This window comes from Hippopotamus amphibius, chromosome 1 (genome assembly GCF_030028045.1).
Source record: "Hippopotamus amphibius kiboko isolate mHipAmp2 chromosome 1, mHipAmp2.hap2, whole genome shotgun sequence".
NCBI lineage: Eukaryota > Metazoa > Chordata > Mammalia > Artiodactyla > Hippopotamidae > Hippopotamus > Hippopotamus amphibius.
The window spans coordinates 166,180,835-166,197,233 of record NC_080186.1 but is presented as its reverse complement, the minus strand read 5'-3'; the positions used below and the strand labels follow the sequence as shown (position 1 = coordinate 166,197,233).

At 55.7% G+C, this 16,399-nt stretch overlaps 1 protein-coding gene across 12 annotated transcripts in view; it reads left to right on the top strand.

Annotated features, from left to right (window-relative positions):
- JADE2 (jade family PHD finger 2) overlaps positions 1–16,399 on the top strand; it is a 48,547-nt gene that overhangs the window by 23,557 nt on the left and 8,591 nt on the right. For 11 of the 12 annotated variants that reach the window (XM_057734953.1, XM_057734917.1, XM_057734936.1 and 8 more), the window contains 5 exons: positions 3,898–4,058; positions 4,718–4,929; positions 6,191–6,358; positions 7,845–7,961; positions 9,158–9,622. In XM_057734953.1, the coding sequence (XP_057590936.1) occupies positions 3,898–4,058; positions 4,718–4,929; positions 6,191–6,358; positions 7,845–7,961; positions 9,158–9,622 (1,123 nt within the window). The remainder of the gene's footprint in view (positions 1–3,897; positions 4,059–4,717; positions 4,930–6,190; positions 6,359–7,844; positions 7,962–9,157; positions 9,623–16,399) is intronic. The other variant, XM_057734961.1, reaches the window with a different exon arrangement.

The window sequence follows — 16,399 nt, the reverse complement described above, 5'->3', positions numbered from 1 at the left end:
ACAATAGCACCTGCCCCATGCAGTGGTCAAGATGATGTAGAGGAAGGAACGATGCGTGGAAGGCCCTGGACATAGAACCTGGCACACGTGAGCCCTCAGTGAAAACTGGCTGTGGATTAACTTGATGTCAATCCAGACTGAGTCCCACCAGAGGATCTTATCAGGGAAATCACCAGGCTTTTAACTACTCCTTAAGATAGGCATAAGCCAAGCTCTTGACTTCTTATACCTTTTTAAGGAGTTCTTAGCAGGAGGGAGTCCAGCACCTGGCACACACCCATCAGCTGTTCACGAAGCAGTTGCTATGACCAGACTCTGAGGAGGCCCCCCCTGCCAGGGCTGGGTCAGGGTTGGGTCAGGGATGAGTTCTCTCTGGGCTTTGGAGCCTTCTGGTCTTGTAGGTCAGAGAGACTCCTGGTGCTCTTGTCAGGTGGTGGCCTTGTGGCTGTGGGCCTTGCCTCCAGTGACAGAGTTCAGCCAAGTGTTTCTCTCTGCACCCTGGGAAACCCCCCAAGTCATGTCTTGAGACGTAGGGCCCTGCTGTCCTGGCCTCCCCTGCTCACCAGCCTGCCTGAGCTGGGCAGCTTGTGTTATTGGCAGTCCGTTCCCAGCTTTGACAACCTCGTGGCTCTCGCTTAGGCCCGTTTTGACCAGGCCTGGGGCAAAGATCTCAGCTGTCACCTCCCTTGACATTGGCACTGTTGCTTCCTGGCAGCCACACCTATGACTGGCTCACAGACACCCAGTGCCTGCCTGGTGCCAGGCCTGTGCTGGGCATGGGATTACAGAGGCGAAGCAGACTCTAAGCCCCTTTTGGTGCTCATTGAGGATTGCATATTGGGCAGTGCTCATCCTCCTGGGCTCCTAAGGGCTGAATGCTTATCAGCTCTTGTCTTCGGCCCTCTGAGAATCAGGGATGCTCCAGGCCTCTCTGGAAGGGAGAGTGTGTGGGATTTGGAGAAAGAATTTATTATACATATCCTTTGCCCAGGGCCAAAAATGTGGGTCAACCTCCTGGCCACTTTTACACCCTCACCTCTGCAGACTGAAGAACTGTTACTGACCTCTCGGAACCTGTTTCCTTCTCCATAAAATGGGTCTAATAACAGGACATGCCTGATATTGTGGTGGTGAGGATTAAATGAGAATTCGCATGCCAAGGGCCCAGATGACAAGGCAGAGGGGTGGGCCAGCAGCTGGGCAGAGAGGGGTGAGTCCTGACGAAGCTTGGCCCAGCAGTCTGTCCTCTGTCCTTGATGTCAATGTCAGGTGGTTCCGGAAACATCTGCTGGCCTGAGTAATTAATCGCAGATGCCTGCACACCAGTAGCTTGGCTTTACTCAGTGTTCTGTCTCTTGACATCAAGATGACAGCACGTGTTCAGACAGCTCTGGCTCTACTAGGTACATTCCCTGCGTGCACATGGCTGCTCTAAGCTGACAGGAGCCAGGCACTCCTGGACTGTATATGCTCTTTGGAGAGGATAGACTGGAGGGGGAGGGATGGAGATATCTCTATGCCCCATCCTTTCCTGTCTCCTTCCAGCCTGGTCCCTACATCGCCCAGGGTGCCTTACACTGCTCAACCCTCATCTGGAAGCCAGCACGGCAGCCACCATGTTCAGAATTGTTACAGGAACTCTGTTCCTAGGAGCTTGCTATGCTGAGCCTGTTCCGCTCATCTTCTCATTTAATTATCATATTAGCCCTCTAAAGGGCATGTTACTGTCCCCATTTTATAGATGAGGAAGTCGGGAAATTCGGGGGAATTCCCTGCATGACCACCAGGGCCTTGTGGGCTGGGCCAGGAAATCACAGGCTGCGGGAACAAGACCTTGGGTTGCCCCTGTGTGGCCCAAAGAGAGTTTTGTGCCCTGATCACCCTGGCTTGCTGACTCTGCCCTCCCCTGCTGCTATGCTGGCCCCCTCCATCCCTCTCTCCTTTCCCAGTCCTCCCTGGCCCTTGAGCAGATCTACCCATCTTATTGTCTGACACCTCTCTGGATAATGAGAACCTCTCACTCTCAGATCATGAATTGAGCGAGGGGCCTACACGGCTCCCTCGGTGTGGCCAAAAGACTCAGCTCAGGGTGGAAGCAGCCTCTGGTGTCTGTCTGGTCTTCTGGAGTAGAGAGCCCTCTGCTTCTCCGGATCCCAGCCCAGCCATCCACCTCCTCCCAGCTGACCTCAGTCCTACTGACTGCAGCTGAGATGGAGACCTTGGCCTAGAGTGAGGTCGGTCCACCTTTGAGAGGAGAGTTTCCTCCATAGTCAGAGCCAGAAGAAGCCAAACAGGTAAAGATGAGACCTTCAGGAAGCACAGGAAATGCCTTTTTTGTTGTGAGCCCTTTAACCTCAGCTTCTCAGAGAAAGGAATGTGATCTTGGCCCCAAGAGATCTGGCCAGGTAGCAGCTGACTGAGCACACAGTGTGGGTCGTTGTGCCAGTAGGTGGTGGGCAAGGGTTATCCAAAACCCCAGCTAAGCATGTGCTGGGGGCACAGACAAAGCAGGGTTGTGGCAAAATTACAGTGTTTTAAGAATGTGTTCATTTAAATAAAGGCTTCATGAGGAAAGGCAGAGTTTGGTAGCACTAAGAGTGCTATTATTGCTTCTATTTGGAATAATCTGGGGGGTATCACATCATTATGGTAGCCTAAGATCTTCCTTCATCTGGGCACCTGGCATGGGAAAAGGTGGTGCCAAGCCCTTTCCCTTTCTCCTTGGCTCCCTTAATCTCCTCTGGGCCTCCCGCTTGCCTGGAGGCCATTCTGCCTCCCTGTCGCCTTCATCCTTCCTGCCCCCCCTTGCTGACACCCGGGGTATTCCCTGGAGCCCAGGCGCCCTCCCCACAGCTGTGCTATGTCTGTGCATCAAGAGCCCTGCCTTCCCCTCCCCAGTCAGCGCTGAGTCACAGCCCCTGGCAGCCCTGCCTTCGACCCCAGGAGGCCTCTCGGGCAAGTAAGGGGCCTCTCAGCCCTGGCAGGGCTGGCCAGATGGAGGCCAGGCTCCGCAGCAATAACCATGGCAACTGGTAGGGGGTGGGAAGAGCTGGCATTCTGAACTGGCATCAGGAACCGAGGGGCAGCACACAGCTGAGCCAAGAGAGGAAGCTGTGCCCTCCCAAGGCGAAACACCCTCATGTTCCATTTCAGAAGGAGCAAAGTGATATCCCAAGGTCTTAAAATACACACTCGCACACATATAGTGCTTACTGCCTGCCAGCCACAGTTGTAAGAGCTCTACGTGTATTCACCCATTTAAGTCTCATGCCAACTATTGAAGGTAGGTGCTCTTACCATTAGCCTATTTTGTGGGGCACAGAGAAGTTAAGTGGCTTGCCCAGAGTCACACATTAAGTGGTGGAGCGGGGCTTGGAGACCTCGCCCTGCAGCCAGGGCCCTTCCAAGCTGCCTCAGAGTCAGAGCCATGGCCTGAGGGAGGGCTGACCTGGAGTGTGACCCTGGGACTGTAGCAGGTGCCTCCTCCTCACTCCGGAGGAGTCCTGGCCTCAGTGCCCCTGAGGCTATTGGTGGAGGAGGGGCCAGAGCTCGTGAGGGCCTGGGGACAATAGCTGGCCTCTCCCCAGTTTTGAGAGAGTATGTCGAAGGACCTAGAGGCCAGCTGGCTCTATCCCACTGTTCCCAAAGTGGCTGGCACCAGGCATTGCCCAGGACAGCACTTGGAATGCCTCCTACAGCCTCTGCACGGTGGGCAGGTGGAAGGAGGGAGTATAAGGAGGGAATGGAAGGAGCTGGGCCCTGCTTGGTTTCAAAGTCTCACACTTCACTTGCACACAACCTCCTCTGCCTGGCTGGCCAACTCACTGGAGGCCTGCAGACCCAGCAAAAGTGCGGACTGAGGGCACCCTCCCCTCACACCTTCTCTTGATTTCCTAGGATTCTCCCGCCATTGGAAGGCCCGCTTACCCAGGTGTCCCCTAGCGGCTCCGAACTTGGTGAGGGCTCCCAGCCTGATTGGCCAGGGGGCAGCCGCTATGACCTGGACGAGATTGACGCCTACTGGCTGGAACTCATCAACTCGGAGCTCAAGGAGATGGGTAGGTGACCCGCCAGCTGAGAATGGGGCGGGGGCAGGCCAAGGAGGGTTTTGTTCTGAACCCCGGCATCCTTACTCTCAGAAGGGCAGTGGCCACCACTGGGCTTTGGTACTGCACAGGTCTGGGGGGAACGTCCCTGCTGCGTTACTGATTACTGTGCTTCGATTTCCGTAGCTATCAGACAGAGGCAGTAATAGCATGTCGTTTATACGGTCTGGGGGAATATTGTAGTAAGCGTGACTGTTACACGAAGAGTGGGTGAGCGCGAGGAATCTAGCAAATGGGGCAGGGTCCGTTGGTATGGGCCTTCTGGCTGGAGCCCATGTCCCAGGAAGGGCCAGCTCTGCCATATTCAGCCACCTTCTCAGGCCCCCCATACGCATAGCTCAAGCAGTGGGTTCCCCATGGAGCCAGCTGCATCCCAGGGACACCTCCGTGGTATCTGTGTGTACAGAAGCGTGTGCACGGTCACAGGGAGGGTCGAGTCACAACCCCACACGAGGCCACAGGGGCCTTTGAGGTTGCATGGTCCGGCCCAGGCAGTTCTTGGACCGTGGAGCTGAGGCCCGGGACAGCGCACACAGTGAATGTGTGGAAACCCTCCTGTACATCTGCCCTGAGAGGCCAGGCTCCTGACACCCTGCTTGCTGTCCTCACAGAGAGGCCAGAGCTGGATGAACTGACACTCGAGCGCGTGCTAGAGGAGCTGGAGACGCTGTGCCACCAGAACATGGCACGGGCCATCGAGACGCAGGAGGGGCTGGGCATCGAGTACGATGAGGATGTCGTCTGTGATGTGTGCCGCTCTCCCGAGGGTGAAGATGGCAACGAGATGGTCTTCTGCGACAAGTGCAACGTCTGTGTGCACCAGGTGGGCAGCCCCCATTGCCGTCAGCATGCTGTGCGGGCAGGCCCCTGCCTGGCCTGGTCACCCTGGCTGTGGGGCTGCAGCAACACTGTGGGCACGGGCCCCTCAGGAGGAGGGCAAGGGGCAGAAGGGAATGGCGTGAGTGCCTGTGGTGCCGGGGGTGCCCAGGGCCCCCCAGCTCAGCCCCTCTGCCAGATTTGGGTAACGCCCATTGGATGCCCTCTCCTTTCCTGCTGGCCTCCCTCAGATTCTCCCCGCTGAACACCCTAGCCCCTCCTCCTCTGCTCCTCTCCATCCTGAACTTACAACAAGGCAGCACAGGGTAGTGACTGAGAGCAAAGCCTGGAGCCCAGCCACCTGATTTCAAATCATGGCTCTGCTCTTTGCAAGCTGTTTGATTTCGGGTAATTTCATTAACCTCTCTTGAGCCTCTGTTTTCTCAAGTATAAATAAAAATAAGTTGTTGTGAGGATTAAGTCCTTACCATGAGTCATTTGGTGAGAACAGTACAGTGAGGGTTGTTCGTGTTTGTTAATGTTGTTGGTGTTATAAACCAGGTGCGGCCTGACTAGGCTCCCCTCTTGATCTTGGGCCCCAAGGCTCTAGGTCTGGGGCACCTCTGGGCCTTGTGTGTAGACGATGTAGAAGACCTGACTGGAACCCAGTGGACCCACTCTGGCCCTGACCTTGAGGCCCTCCCTTACCCACTTCTGCTGGTGTGGCTCCCGGGGAGCTCAGAGGGGCTTCACCTGGCTGGCAGGTGGGTAGGCTGTGCACCACCCTCCTCGTTCATCCACATCCTTTATACCCAGCAGCTCTTAGGTGCATAAGCCTTCGGCATGAGCAGAGGGGTCCCTGATCACAGACCCCCGTGGAAACAGGTGGGCACTCCGCTCCGGGCCTTGTCCCCAGGCAGCACACATGCCCAAATATGTGTTCGTTTAAGGGGGTTCATGGATGCCCCTGAAATCCATCCCTGTTGAGGAACCTCTGCTGGAGTGACCGTCCTCCCAGCAGAGGGCAGAGCTGAGCCCTTCCGCAGAGGACTGTGAAATGGTAGCATTTCGGCACGCACTCGGTGCAGAGAGCTTCCCTGGAGCCCGTGCGTTGCAGTCCCTCAGGCGGTCTCTTTGGCACTGATGAGTGGCAGAGGCACTCTGCGGCTGCCAGCTGGGGCTGGGGCTCGGACTGTCTGCAGCTGGATGCCGGCCAGGTGCAGGTGGGCGAATGCCTGTGACCTGGGCCCACCCTCCTCTCTCCCCAGGCATGCTACGGGATCCTCAAGGTGCCCACGGGCAGCTGGCTGTGCCGCACGTGTGCCCTGGGTGTCCAGCCGAAGTGCCTGCTCTGCCCCAAGCGAGGAGGAGCCTTGAAGCCCACGAGAAGTGGGACCAAGTGGGTGCACGTCAGCTGCGCTCTGTGGATTCCTGAGGTGGGCACGTGGTGGGAGGCGGCCCGGGGCACAGCCCTGGGGAAGTGGGTCTGAACAGAACTCAGAACCCAGGTGGCAGAGCACTGGGAAAAGGAGGTGATGGGCCACATTAAATGGCGGGTCTCAGGTGTCGAGCCTGGGAAGAACTCAGGCAGCAGCCCACAGGGAACTTTACCCGTGGACTTCGGCAGAACTCAGGTGGTGGTTTCCATGGGAAAATGGGATTATGAGCCACTGGGGGATCCAGGTAGTAGATGTGAGAGCTGAACAGAAGTCAGGCAGCTGACTCGAGGGGAAAGCAAGGTTGTGGGTCTCCCTAAATCTAGGCAGTGGTCCCAACCAAAGTCAACCACTTTTTAAAACAAAAAATAAGCCAAAGGGCCTAAAATCAGGCTCAGGTGGGGAGTCTGATTAACATTAGATAGTAGGACTGGGATGGAGGGACGGGCCCGGGTCCGAGTCTAGGTGGGGAGGAACCATGGGCGATGGGCTGGGCCCACAGTGAGTTAGCAGAGGCCCTGGGCTCCCGTCTTATTTGAAACGTGAAATGCTGACATTCGCTGGCGTTGCAGCCCTCTCCCTGCTGTGTGCCCTGACCCAGAATGAGGCCCTGCTCTGATGCTGCCTGTGCCCGGAAGCAAGCCAGGTGGCCCTGTCCGCAGGTGGCCCCTCCCCTTCCTGGGCTTGCAGTCTGAAAGTCCTTGGTGGAACCCACATCGCAGGTTTCTGGGATCATAGTGGTTATTTCAGCAATAGTCACTTGCTCCCACATCAGCATCTTGAAGGCTGGGACTACCTCTGAGTGTACCTTGGTCTGGGTGCAGCAGGACACAGAGGACCAACAAGGACCTACCACGGAGGCTCTTTGGTTCAGGAGCTCCGGACAGGGGCCCTTTCTCCATCCTCAGGAATGGGCAGTAGGAAGGCAAATGTACCCTGCTTCTGGGGCTGAGGTGTGGGCTGTGCCCAGGAGACAGGCATGGCTATATGCCTGTCTCCATAGGAGGGGCTGAACAAAGGCACATCCCCCTTGGCCAGGAAAGCCCTGGAAGTCCCCAAGAAGAGATCCTGCCGTGGGGACCTATAGTTGGTACCCAGAAAAATAAGTAGAATGAATTCAAGGGCTAATCAGAACTCTAAAGATGCTCTTAACAAAGGCATGAGGTACGAAAGAGGGGGACTTGCCTGTATTCACCTGCACATGGAAGCGTCTCTGTCTTGAGGCCCACGTGGTCACAAGCCCACACACACTCAGTCAGCTGTACACACTGACGCGCACTCCCCCAGTCACCGTTGAAGCCGTAGCCGCTGGAGAGCACACACTGTAACACTCAGTGGTCAGCTTGGGAAGTCAGGAAGGACTTGGGACTCTCCCACTGGCATGTCTGCCCACCGCCTGGCTTCAGCAGAGAACCCCCCACTTGGCTGATCCCTGGAGGCAGGCTGGGGATGAGAGCCCTGATGCAGCTCCCTGTGTCCTGCCCAGGTCAGCATCGGGTGCCCCGAGAAGATGGAGCCCATCACCAAGATCTCGCATATCCCAGCCAGCCGCTGGGCTCTGTCCTGCAGCCTCTGCAAGGAGTGCACGGGCACCTGCATCCAGGTACACGGCCCCTTCACCCCGCTGCTGCCCGGGAGCCCGTGCAGGAGCCAGCTACACAGAGGGCTGTGTCTGGGCCACCCTGTAAAACAGGCCACTGCCAGCACCCCACCTGCCGGGCGTCCCCCCATCCCCCATTCCTCTAAGCATGCGGTACAGGCCTGGGAGCCAGGCTCGCCCCCCCGTTACAGTACTGAGGGCGCTTTCCCCAAGATCCCGTGGCGTTGGGCTTCGTAAATACATTGACCTCACTTCTGATGGCAAACTTGACGTGTGAGGGGGTAGGAATCAGACTTTTCCTCATCTACGCTAACAGGCTCTCCTTACACAGGGCAGGGCTGTGGTAGTTTGTTGACAGTAATGATTCCCAAATTCCAGGGTGCATCGGTATTACCCAGAGGACTTGTTAAAACACAGATCGTTGGGCCTACCCCCAGAGGTCCTCATTCTGTAGATCTGAGGTGAGGCTGAGAATTTGCATATTTCTAGCACGTACCCATGTGAGATTGATGCTCCTGGTCTATAGGTCGGGAAATGGGAGGGTCATCCTTTCTCTCCCTCGTCTCTCTAGGAACCGTTGTCATTAAAAACACTAGAGGTGCCTCCACCCACGTGTAAGACTTTCAGAGTGGCTTGTGAGTACAGCATAAATGGCCACTAATGTTTCAGTGGGTTATTGCTCAAACAGTTGTCAGCTGCCCACAGCCATCATCCCAGGCAACTCAGGTCCTGAGTTGGCCCTAACTACCTGGATAAGAGAAGAGGGAAGGGGCCCAACTCCAGCCCCTCTTCCCAGAGGACAAAGGAGGGGCACAGCTCCCCATCTTAGATAACATTGCAGGAGTAGAGGAGGCAGGGAGCCATCAACAGCCTCTTCCTTTTGATGCCTCAGGTCCAAAGTTATTTGTCCACACAGAAATGCAGCTTGTCCCCAGTGGGGTTGTCAGTCACCTGATTGTTGACTTCCCCAGGGTATGTGATGCTGTACTCCATTTCCTTTCCAGCTCCCCCAGAGCTCCCCCTTCCCATCTTCCATGGCTGCCTGCATACCCTGCAGGATGTTGGCAGCCCATGCCATTTTGTTTAGGGTCTCACCAGCATTCTGCATTCTCGGTATGACCCTGGGGGGTGCCCCACATTCTTCTTCCCTCCCACCAGGGCTCCCTTCATACCTCACGCTGCCCTTCCTCTCCCTCCAGTGTTCCATGCCTTCCTGTGTCACGGCATTCCATGTCACATGCGCCTTTGATCACAGCCTGGAAATGAGGACTATATTAGCAGACAATGACGAGGTCAAGTTCAAGTCGTTCTGCCAGGAGCACAGTGACGGGGGCCCACGGGGTGAAGCCACGTCTGAGCCCGTGGAGCCCAGTCCAGCCAGCGAGGACCTGGAGAAGGTGACCCTACGTAAGCAGCGGCTACAGCAGCTGGAGGAAGACTTCTACGAGCTGGTGGAGCCGGCCGAGGTGGCTGAGCGCCTGGACCTGGCTGAGACTCTGGTTGACTTCATCTACCAGTACTGGAAGCTGAAGAGGAAAGCCAATGCCAACCAGCCACTGTTGACGCCCAAGACAGACGAGGTGGACAACCTGGCCCAGCAGGAGCAGGACGTCCTCTACCGCCGCCTGAAGCTCTTCACACACCTGCGGCAGGACCTGGAGAGAGTGAGTTCCCTTGCCGCCTGCCCACCCGCCTGCCCGATGGGCAACCCAGGAGGCCTTTCCACCCCTCCCTCGCTACGCTAGAGAAGCTGTGGTTCACCAGGATTCAAACCGTGAGCTCTGGCCAAGGCACTGAGGGCCTCCAGGTCTCAGACAGGGTTGGGGTGACTGAGAGTTTGCAGAACAGGGGAGGCTCCAGCTCCGGGGTCTCTGAGTCCCTTTTGTCCTAGCCCTCTTGCAGGCCTGGTGAAGGGTGGGGGCCCTGCCAGGACTGTGAGGCTGGGAGACACCAGAGCTTGGGGCAAGGACCCAGGCTTCTGACTCCCAGTGGTCTCTGTGGGCCCTCCCTGGTCCCAACACGTGAGCTTTGCTTAGAGTTGGAGGCAGGGGAGGAACTGGGAATCACAAGTGAGTTGAATCAGTGTGATAAGCACGTGTTGGGCCAAAGCGCACTATGAAGATAGTGTGAGTGTGGCTCCTGGGGGTGCTGGATGGAGGGAACAGTGTGGATAGAGGCGCCGGGGTGTGGGGGTAGGCTGGAGACCAGAGGACTGTAGGGTGCAAGGATGGGGCTGGGTGGGTCGACCAAAGTGTCTGAAAGCTGCAGCAGTATTTTAAGCAGGAACTGTCCTGCTGTGGCTGTAAAATTCTAGACGCTCACCCTGGAGGTAGAATCACAGGACCCAGATGGAGTGAGTGGGTTGGCCAAAAACCCCTCAGCTGTGCTCTGGGAGGCAGGTGATCTTGCCTTGGTCCAGGCACATGGCTTTGGGGGCTGAGTGAGATGAGGAAGGTGTGCAGACACCATGGTTTTGGGCTGGACTGTGGAGGTCGGGGACCAGTGGGAGTTGCTGTCCTAGAACATGGAGGTCCCCTAAAGCCTCTAATCTCTCCTACTCCTCCCAGAAGGAAGGTGAGGGCGTCGTGCCTTCTGTGGAGTGTGCCCTCGAACTTGGCTTTTTTGGCACCCTCCACTGACTCCTGCGGCTGATAAAGTACCACCCCCGTGTTGGGGGCAACCTGAGGATGAAGCAGGGTGTTCCAGGTCCTAGATCTAGTCCTCTGAACCCCAGGTGCTGTTCTGTCCTCTCCTCTCGGACATTCAGTTCTAGGATTCCAGAGTATAAGCAGTCATGTCACGGTGTCCTCTGTGGACCCAGATGCACATGGCCACCCTCTCTCCAGGCTGTGCTGGGAAACAGCCAGGGTGGAAGCATCAAGGGGGCTTTGAGTGACTTAAGGCAGCTGCTTTGCTTAGGTGTGTCTCAGTTGGCAAGTCTGTAGAATGGTTAGAGCAACTTCGCAAATGATGTAACTGTGGGCCGGGAGGGGCGGGGAGGGGACATTGAGGTGGAGGCTCTGAAACTGGACCTAGCCTCTCCACTCTCCTTCGCCCTACTCATCTGCCCTGAGTCCTGGCCAAATGGAAATGACCCTGTTGGCCTGGGAGGGAGCTTACTGCCTGGCAGCCAGCCTGCCACCAGGTCAGAAGGTGGGGAGCGGGGGGATCACCAAATGTTTCAGAGCTCCAGCCAGGACGGAGAGCAGGGCCACCTACATGGTAGTCACTACTTCCTGGGCAGCGCAGCCTCCTGTCTCATGTGACAGGGCCATCAGGTACAAATCCTTCTGAGACCAAAGCTGCTTCCACACTTGTCCTCAGGCCACCCTCAAGTCTCCACCCCAAGGGTCTCGAGTACAGACACCCTGCTTTTAGCCCTCCTGTTTCTGAACGACTCATCGTATCTGACCTCCCTGGTCTGTGCGGCTCAGCCCACGTGGCTGGCCCTGGCTAGGTGTTGTGGGGAGGTCAGGGGACAGACTCCCCTGTTGAACCATCATCCTGGAAAAAGAGATGAGAGGTTGGTAGTGCCGTCCCTAATGAGCAGATGAGGAAGGTGAGGCTCAGAGAGGTGAAGAAAGCCTTGGAGGAACGTGTGTTTTCTAGAGTTGAGTTGAATTAGGACCTGTATAGGGGAGGGGTTTGTCAGAGTTGTTGGCTTCTCTATTCTGTACATTTCCTGGGCAAAAGTATCCGCTTGTCAGCCCTCCAAGCTCTCAATACCATTGTCAGCTGGTACAGGTGAGGCCAGGGGCTGAGGTCGTCATGGTCTAGGATGCTGAGGCAGGTCTGGGGTTTCTGGGCAACCAGAGCTGCCCCACAGACCCCTCTGGTTGGGGCACAAAGCCCTGCAAAGTCAGGTGTGAGTGGGTCCACTCTTCTCCCAGGAAGAGGAGGCAGGGCCCGCCTTGAAGTCTGTGCAGCTTCTTAGGGCTCAGGAGGGCCCTGTCAAAATGCTGCTTCTCCAGCAGCCTCCAGGCTGGGCTGAAGGCCACCAGCTGAGTGCAGGGCCAGGGAGTGCACAGCCCTGGCAGGCCGAGGAGGGACAGGCACACGGTCATGTGCCAGCTGACCACCTCTGGTCCAGCCTCAGAACCTTTCACGGCCACGCGTTGGTGACTCGAGTGAGTGAACAGGGCCAAAAACTATGCCATGGGGGAGGCTTTCTGCAAAGCCCCATGCCTGTTGGTGGCCTGGCCAGCAGGCCCAGTCTCTGACCATGGCTCCGTGCCAACACTCAAGGGTATCCAGCCTGTCACTGGGCACCAGGCCAGCTTGGGCTGGGTCCATCAGGGATTCGGGGAGGGCTTGAGACTGTGGCTGTGGGTAGCCTGGGTCTGCATCCAGTTCCAGCAGTTCTCAGCTCTGTGCCGTCTGCGTTTCAGTTTCTACTTCCCTGAGTTTTCGTTTCCTTGTCTGTAAAATGGGAATAAGGATCTAGCTGATGTTGGATCACAGGAAAGATGGGCGGACAGGGCTTAGCACACTGCCCTCCGTTGTTAATGATGGTTCTTGTCGCGGTGCTGGCTCTTCAAAGGGTGGGCTGCTCAGGAGGTGAGGCTCCGGGGAAGACGGAAAGGGCAGGCCCGGTGCTAGGCATCCTCCCCGACTGATTCGCCTCCCAAGGCCAGGCAGGGGTTTTGCTGAGAGAAGCAGGAGCTGGGGTCATGCTGCTCCCAGCATGAAATCCCATCTTATAGCCAGCCTAGAAGATGTGCTTTCCTAAAATTTCAGCCTTAGGCTCCGGCCCTGGCCGGCAGCACAGGGAGGCACGGCGCGTGCAGGCGCCCAGAGTTGCGCGCAGCTGACGAAGAATTGCAGCACTGCTGAGCGGCAGCCTGCCTGGCGAGCGCCGGCTGGTGTCCCCTAGCAACCGCGCCGGCAGCTTGGGCTACGCGGGGCCTCACTGCCTGTGGCTCTGCATCTGGGTACCAGGAGTTTATTGAAGGTTTTGCCTGGTCTGAGAGGAGCCAAGAGAGCAGGAGCAGGTCTCAGACACGCGCCTCAGGGGAGAGACACGTAGGAACTCCCCACAGCCTCCTTTCCCAAAGCTCTCCGCGGGAGGGGAAGGTCCTGTCCTCCCCCACGCTCGCCACACCCCATTTGCTCCATCCTCAGAGCCTGGGTTGTGTCTCCTCCACCTCCTGCCAGAGCCTGTCTCGTCCGGGGCAGCCGTGGCCCCTAGCCTCCAGCTCCTCAACCCCCCGGCTCCCAACGCGAGGACTTTTCCAACCCGTGAGCCCCTCCAGCCACTCAAACCCTGGCACCCCCTCCAACTGCTTCTGGTCAGTAGCCCCGAATCCCCACATCTGCCTTCTTCACCACAGCCTCCCGTTCTCCCTGCTCCATTCCTCCTTCGCTGTCCCCTGTTTTCTTCGCTCCCACCCCGTGTGGCATTAGCTTGCTGCCAGTCCCCTGTGCCTGTGCCCAGGGCACACCCCAGGGAAGAGCCTCGCCCAGTAGGAGCCACTCGGCCCATCGGGGGCCATCCTATAGCAGTGAGCCGACGAGCCGCCCTCAAGGTGCCTGGCAGCCAGCCTTGGTGGCACACTAGCCTGCAGCGTTTGGGGCTCTCCCGCCACCTGTCTTCACTCCTGCTCCCCTCCCTCGGGGCTCCCCCGTCTCTTAGCACACCTCACCTCCTGTTCCTCAGACCAGAACCCTCCACCTCTTTGCCCGGTGGTGCCGGTGCCCTCTGTACCCATTCTCTGTCCTTTCCTCCCATGTCCTCCCCTTCCCGCCCCCCAGCCCACACCCTGCGGCACAGGAGTATCTGTCTTTTCTTCATCCCCTCTCGTCTCCAGGATTCCTCCAGTGTCTGAATCCATCTTACCTTCTCGTATCTTCAGAAGCAAGTGCTGCCTCCCCGTGCCCCTCTAGTCATGGGTTTCTCACCCTTGTCCCTATCTCTCCTTCCCTGTCATTCCTCACTGTTCTTGCTTCCTTGCTTCTCACCCCGGCCAGGCTCCTGCCACCACCATATCCCAGAACCTTCCGCCTGGGTCACCAACAGCCTTCATCCATCTCTCCCACTTCTCCATCCTCATCCGCCAGCCTTCTCAGCAGTGGTTGCCACAGTCAGACATGCCCTTGATCTTGAAATACTTTTCCCATGGATGCTCTGCCCAGATTCCACCCCCGCCCCCACCCACATACCCCAGTTCTCCTGCTCCCTCTCTGAGTCCTCCTTGGTCCCAGGGATCATTCACCGCACTAGGCCTGACCTCTCATTGCGCATCTGCTGCACAGTTTCACTTCCCATCAGGAGGCTGGCTCCAGCCCACACCTCCCTCCCGAGCGCCAGCATTTAATGCCCAGTGTTCCGTGTTCCTCCCACAACCTCCCCAGGCTCCATGAATGCTCCCCACACTGGGCCATTCTAGCTCAAGGTAACTGGCTGGGAGTCCTCTCTGCCCCTCTCTCCTCCTCAGCCCACATCCAGGTTCTCTCTGCGAAACTTGCTGATGTCAAAACAACTTTACCAAAATGTAAAACCTGCTTTTATTGCTGATTCCTGCTGCAGTTCAGTACTCTTAAATTTTTTTTTAAAGAGAACATTTTATCTTTATAATCAGAAAAAAACAATGTAAGGGATCTGATAGCCTGGGTGGGCTTCTAAGGTGGTATCAATACTTTTCCCCAAGAGCCATCTTGGAAGAGGACTTTTACAACATTCAGTAACATGTAGCTATATAACCAAGGATCTTGGGAGAAATTAGAGGAGTAATTGATGATTCCAGGATGAAGTGGGAATAAGGGGTCACAATGTGACCACAGTACCAACCAAAGAAAGTTAGCATTGTTGGGATTCTTACAGAATCTTCTATAGCAGGAATCTCCAGACATTACTGATTGTGTAGTGCATGTACCGTTATCATGAAAAAAAAAATTGAGCGTTTACGTCCAATATATTGTATTTTCAATATCTCATTTATATCTACCATGGTATATTATAAAAGCAGTTGTAATCAGAATTTCTAGTAGGAACAACAACAACAACAAATCCCCCAAACACTAGAAGTTCTAATATTTTCTCCTATACTGTGATGAGTTATCAAAATCAATAGCCCATGCAGCTCACTTTGGAGGCCCCTGGCCTAGGACAGTAGTTCTCCGATCCATGGTGCTATCTATGTAAAATGTGTATTTGAGGGCCCCGCCCCAGAGAGTTTGATATTCCCCCAAACCTGCGAATCTGTATTTTTAACCAGCCACCCAGGGATTTGGGGGTAATCTTGGCCAGTAATTCGTTTGGGCCTGCCTTGAGAAACCTTGCTCTAGTGTCTTGAAAAGACAAAAAAAAAAAAAGAAAGAAAGAAACTACATCTGTATTTTAATAAGAAGTAGCCCTTGGCTGATCTGTTTTTAGGTTAGATATATTGACTGGTTTGTTTTTAGGCCTCCAAAGTAGCCATGAATCCATCCACCTCTCTTCATCCCTACTGTCCCCACGTGCACTCAGCCACATGACTGTCAGGAAGGAAGAGACGGGGATGTGAGGAGAATAAGGTTGGGCTGCTTAGATGTGGTGGACAGGAATGCCTTCTGGAGGTGACTTTTGAACCAAGACCTGAAGGATGAGGTCCAGCCTTGGGAAGAGAGGGTTGAAGAGCATCTGGGGTGAAGAGTTGAATATATATCAAGACCCCAGGGCAGAAGTGGGCTGGACACAGAAAGAATGGGACTGGAGGGCAGTGCAGCTGGAGCCTGGAGAACCGTGGGACAGAGACTGAGGTGACAGCAGGGTCAAATGGGGCAACATTCTGGGCTGTGGCTCTGGTTTTTTAAGTGTGGTAGGAAGAAAGCTATATCTGTTTCCTAGGGCTACTGTGACAAAGTACTACAAACTCAGTGGCTTTAAACAACATAAATATGTTTTCTCACAGTTCTAGAGGCCAGAAGTTCTAGATGAAGGTGATTCCTTGGCAAGGCTGATTCCTCCTAGAGGCTCTGAGGCAGAACCCTCCATACCTCTCTCCTAGCTTCTGGCAATTGCTGGCAACCCATGGCCGTCCTGTGATTTGCAGACCCATGACTCCAGTCTCTGGCATCACATGGCGTTCTCTCAGTATGTCTTCACATAGCCTTTTTTAAGGACAGTAGTCATTGGATTTAGGGCTCACTCATACCCAGTGTGACCTCATCTTAACTAATTATATCCAAGTTTCCAGGTAGACATAAATTTTGGGGAAGGGCACTGTTCAACCCAGTGTAGAATCCATTGGCGGTTTTAAGGGGAGGAGGATTTACATTTTAAGATTTACATTTCTATTTCAAGAATATTGCTCTAGGATAGCAGAGAGGTGAAAACGGCTGGGTGTCCAGGTGAAGATGACCGTGGTGACCAAGAGGTGGAGGGAGCTGATGGGATGGGAAGGAGTCAAGTTCACCAGGAACGGGAGCTCCCTGGCAGTCCAGTGGTTAGGACTCTGCACTTT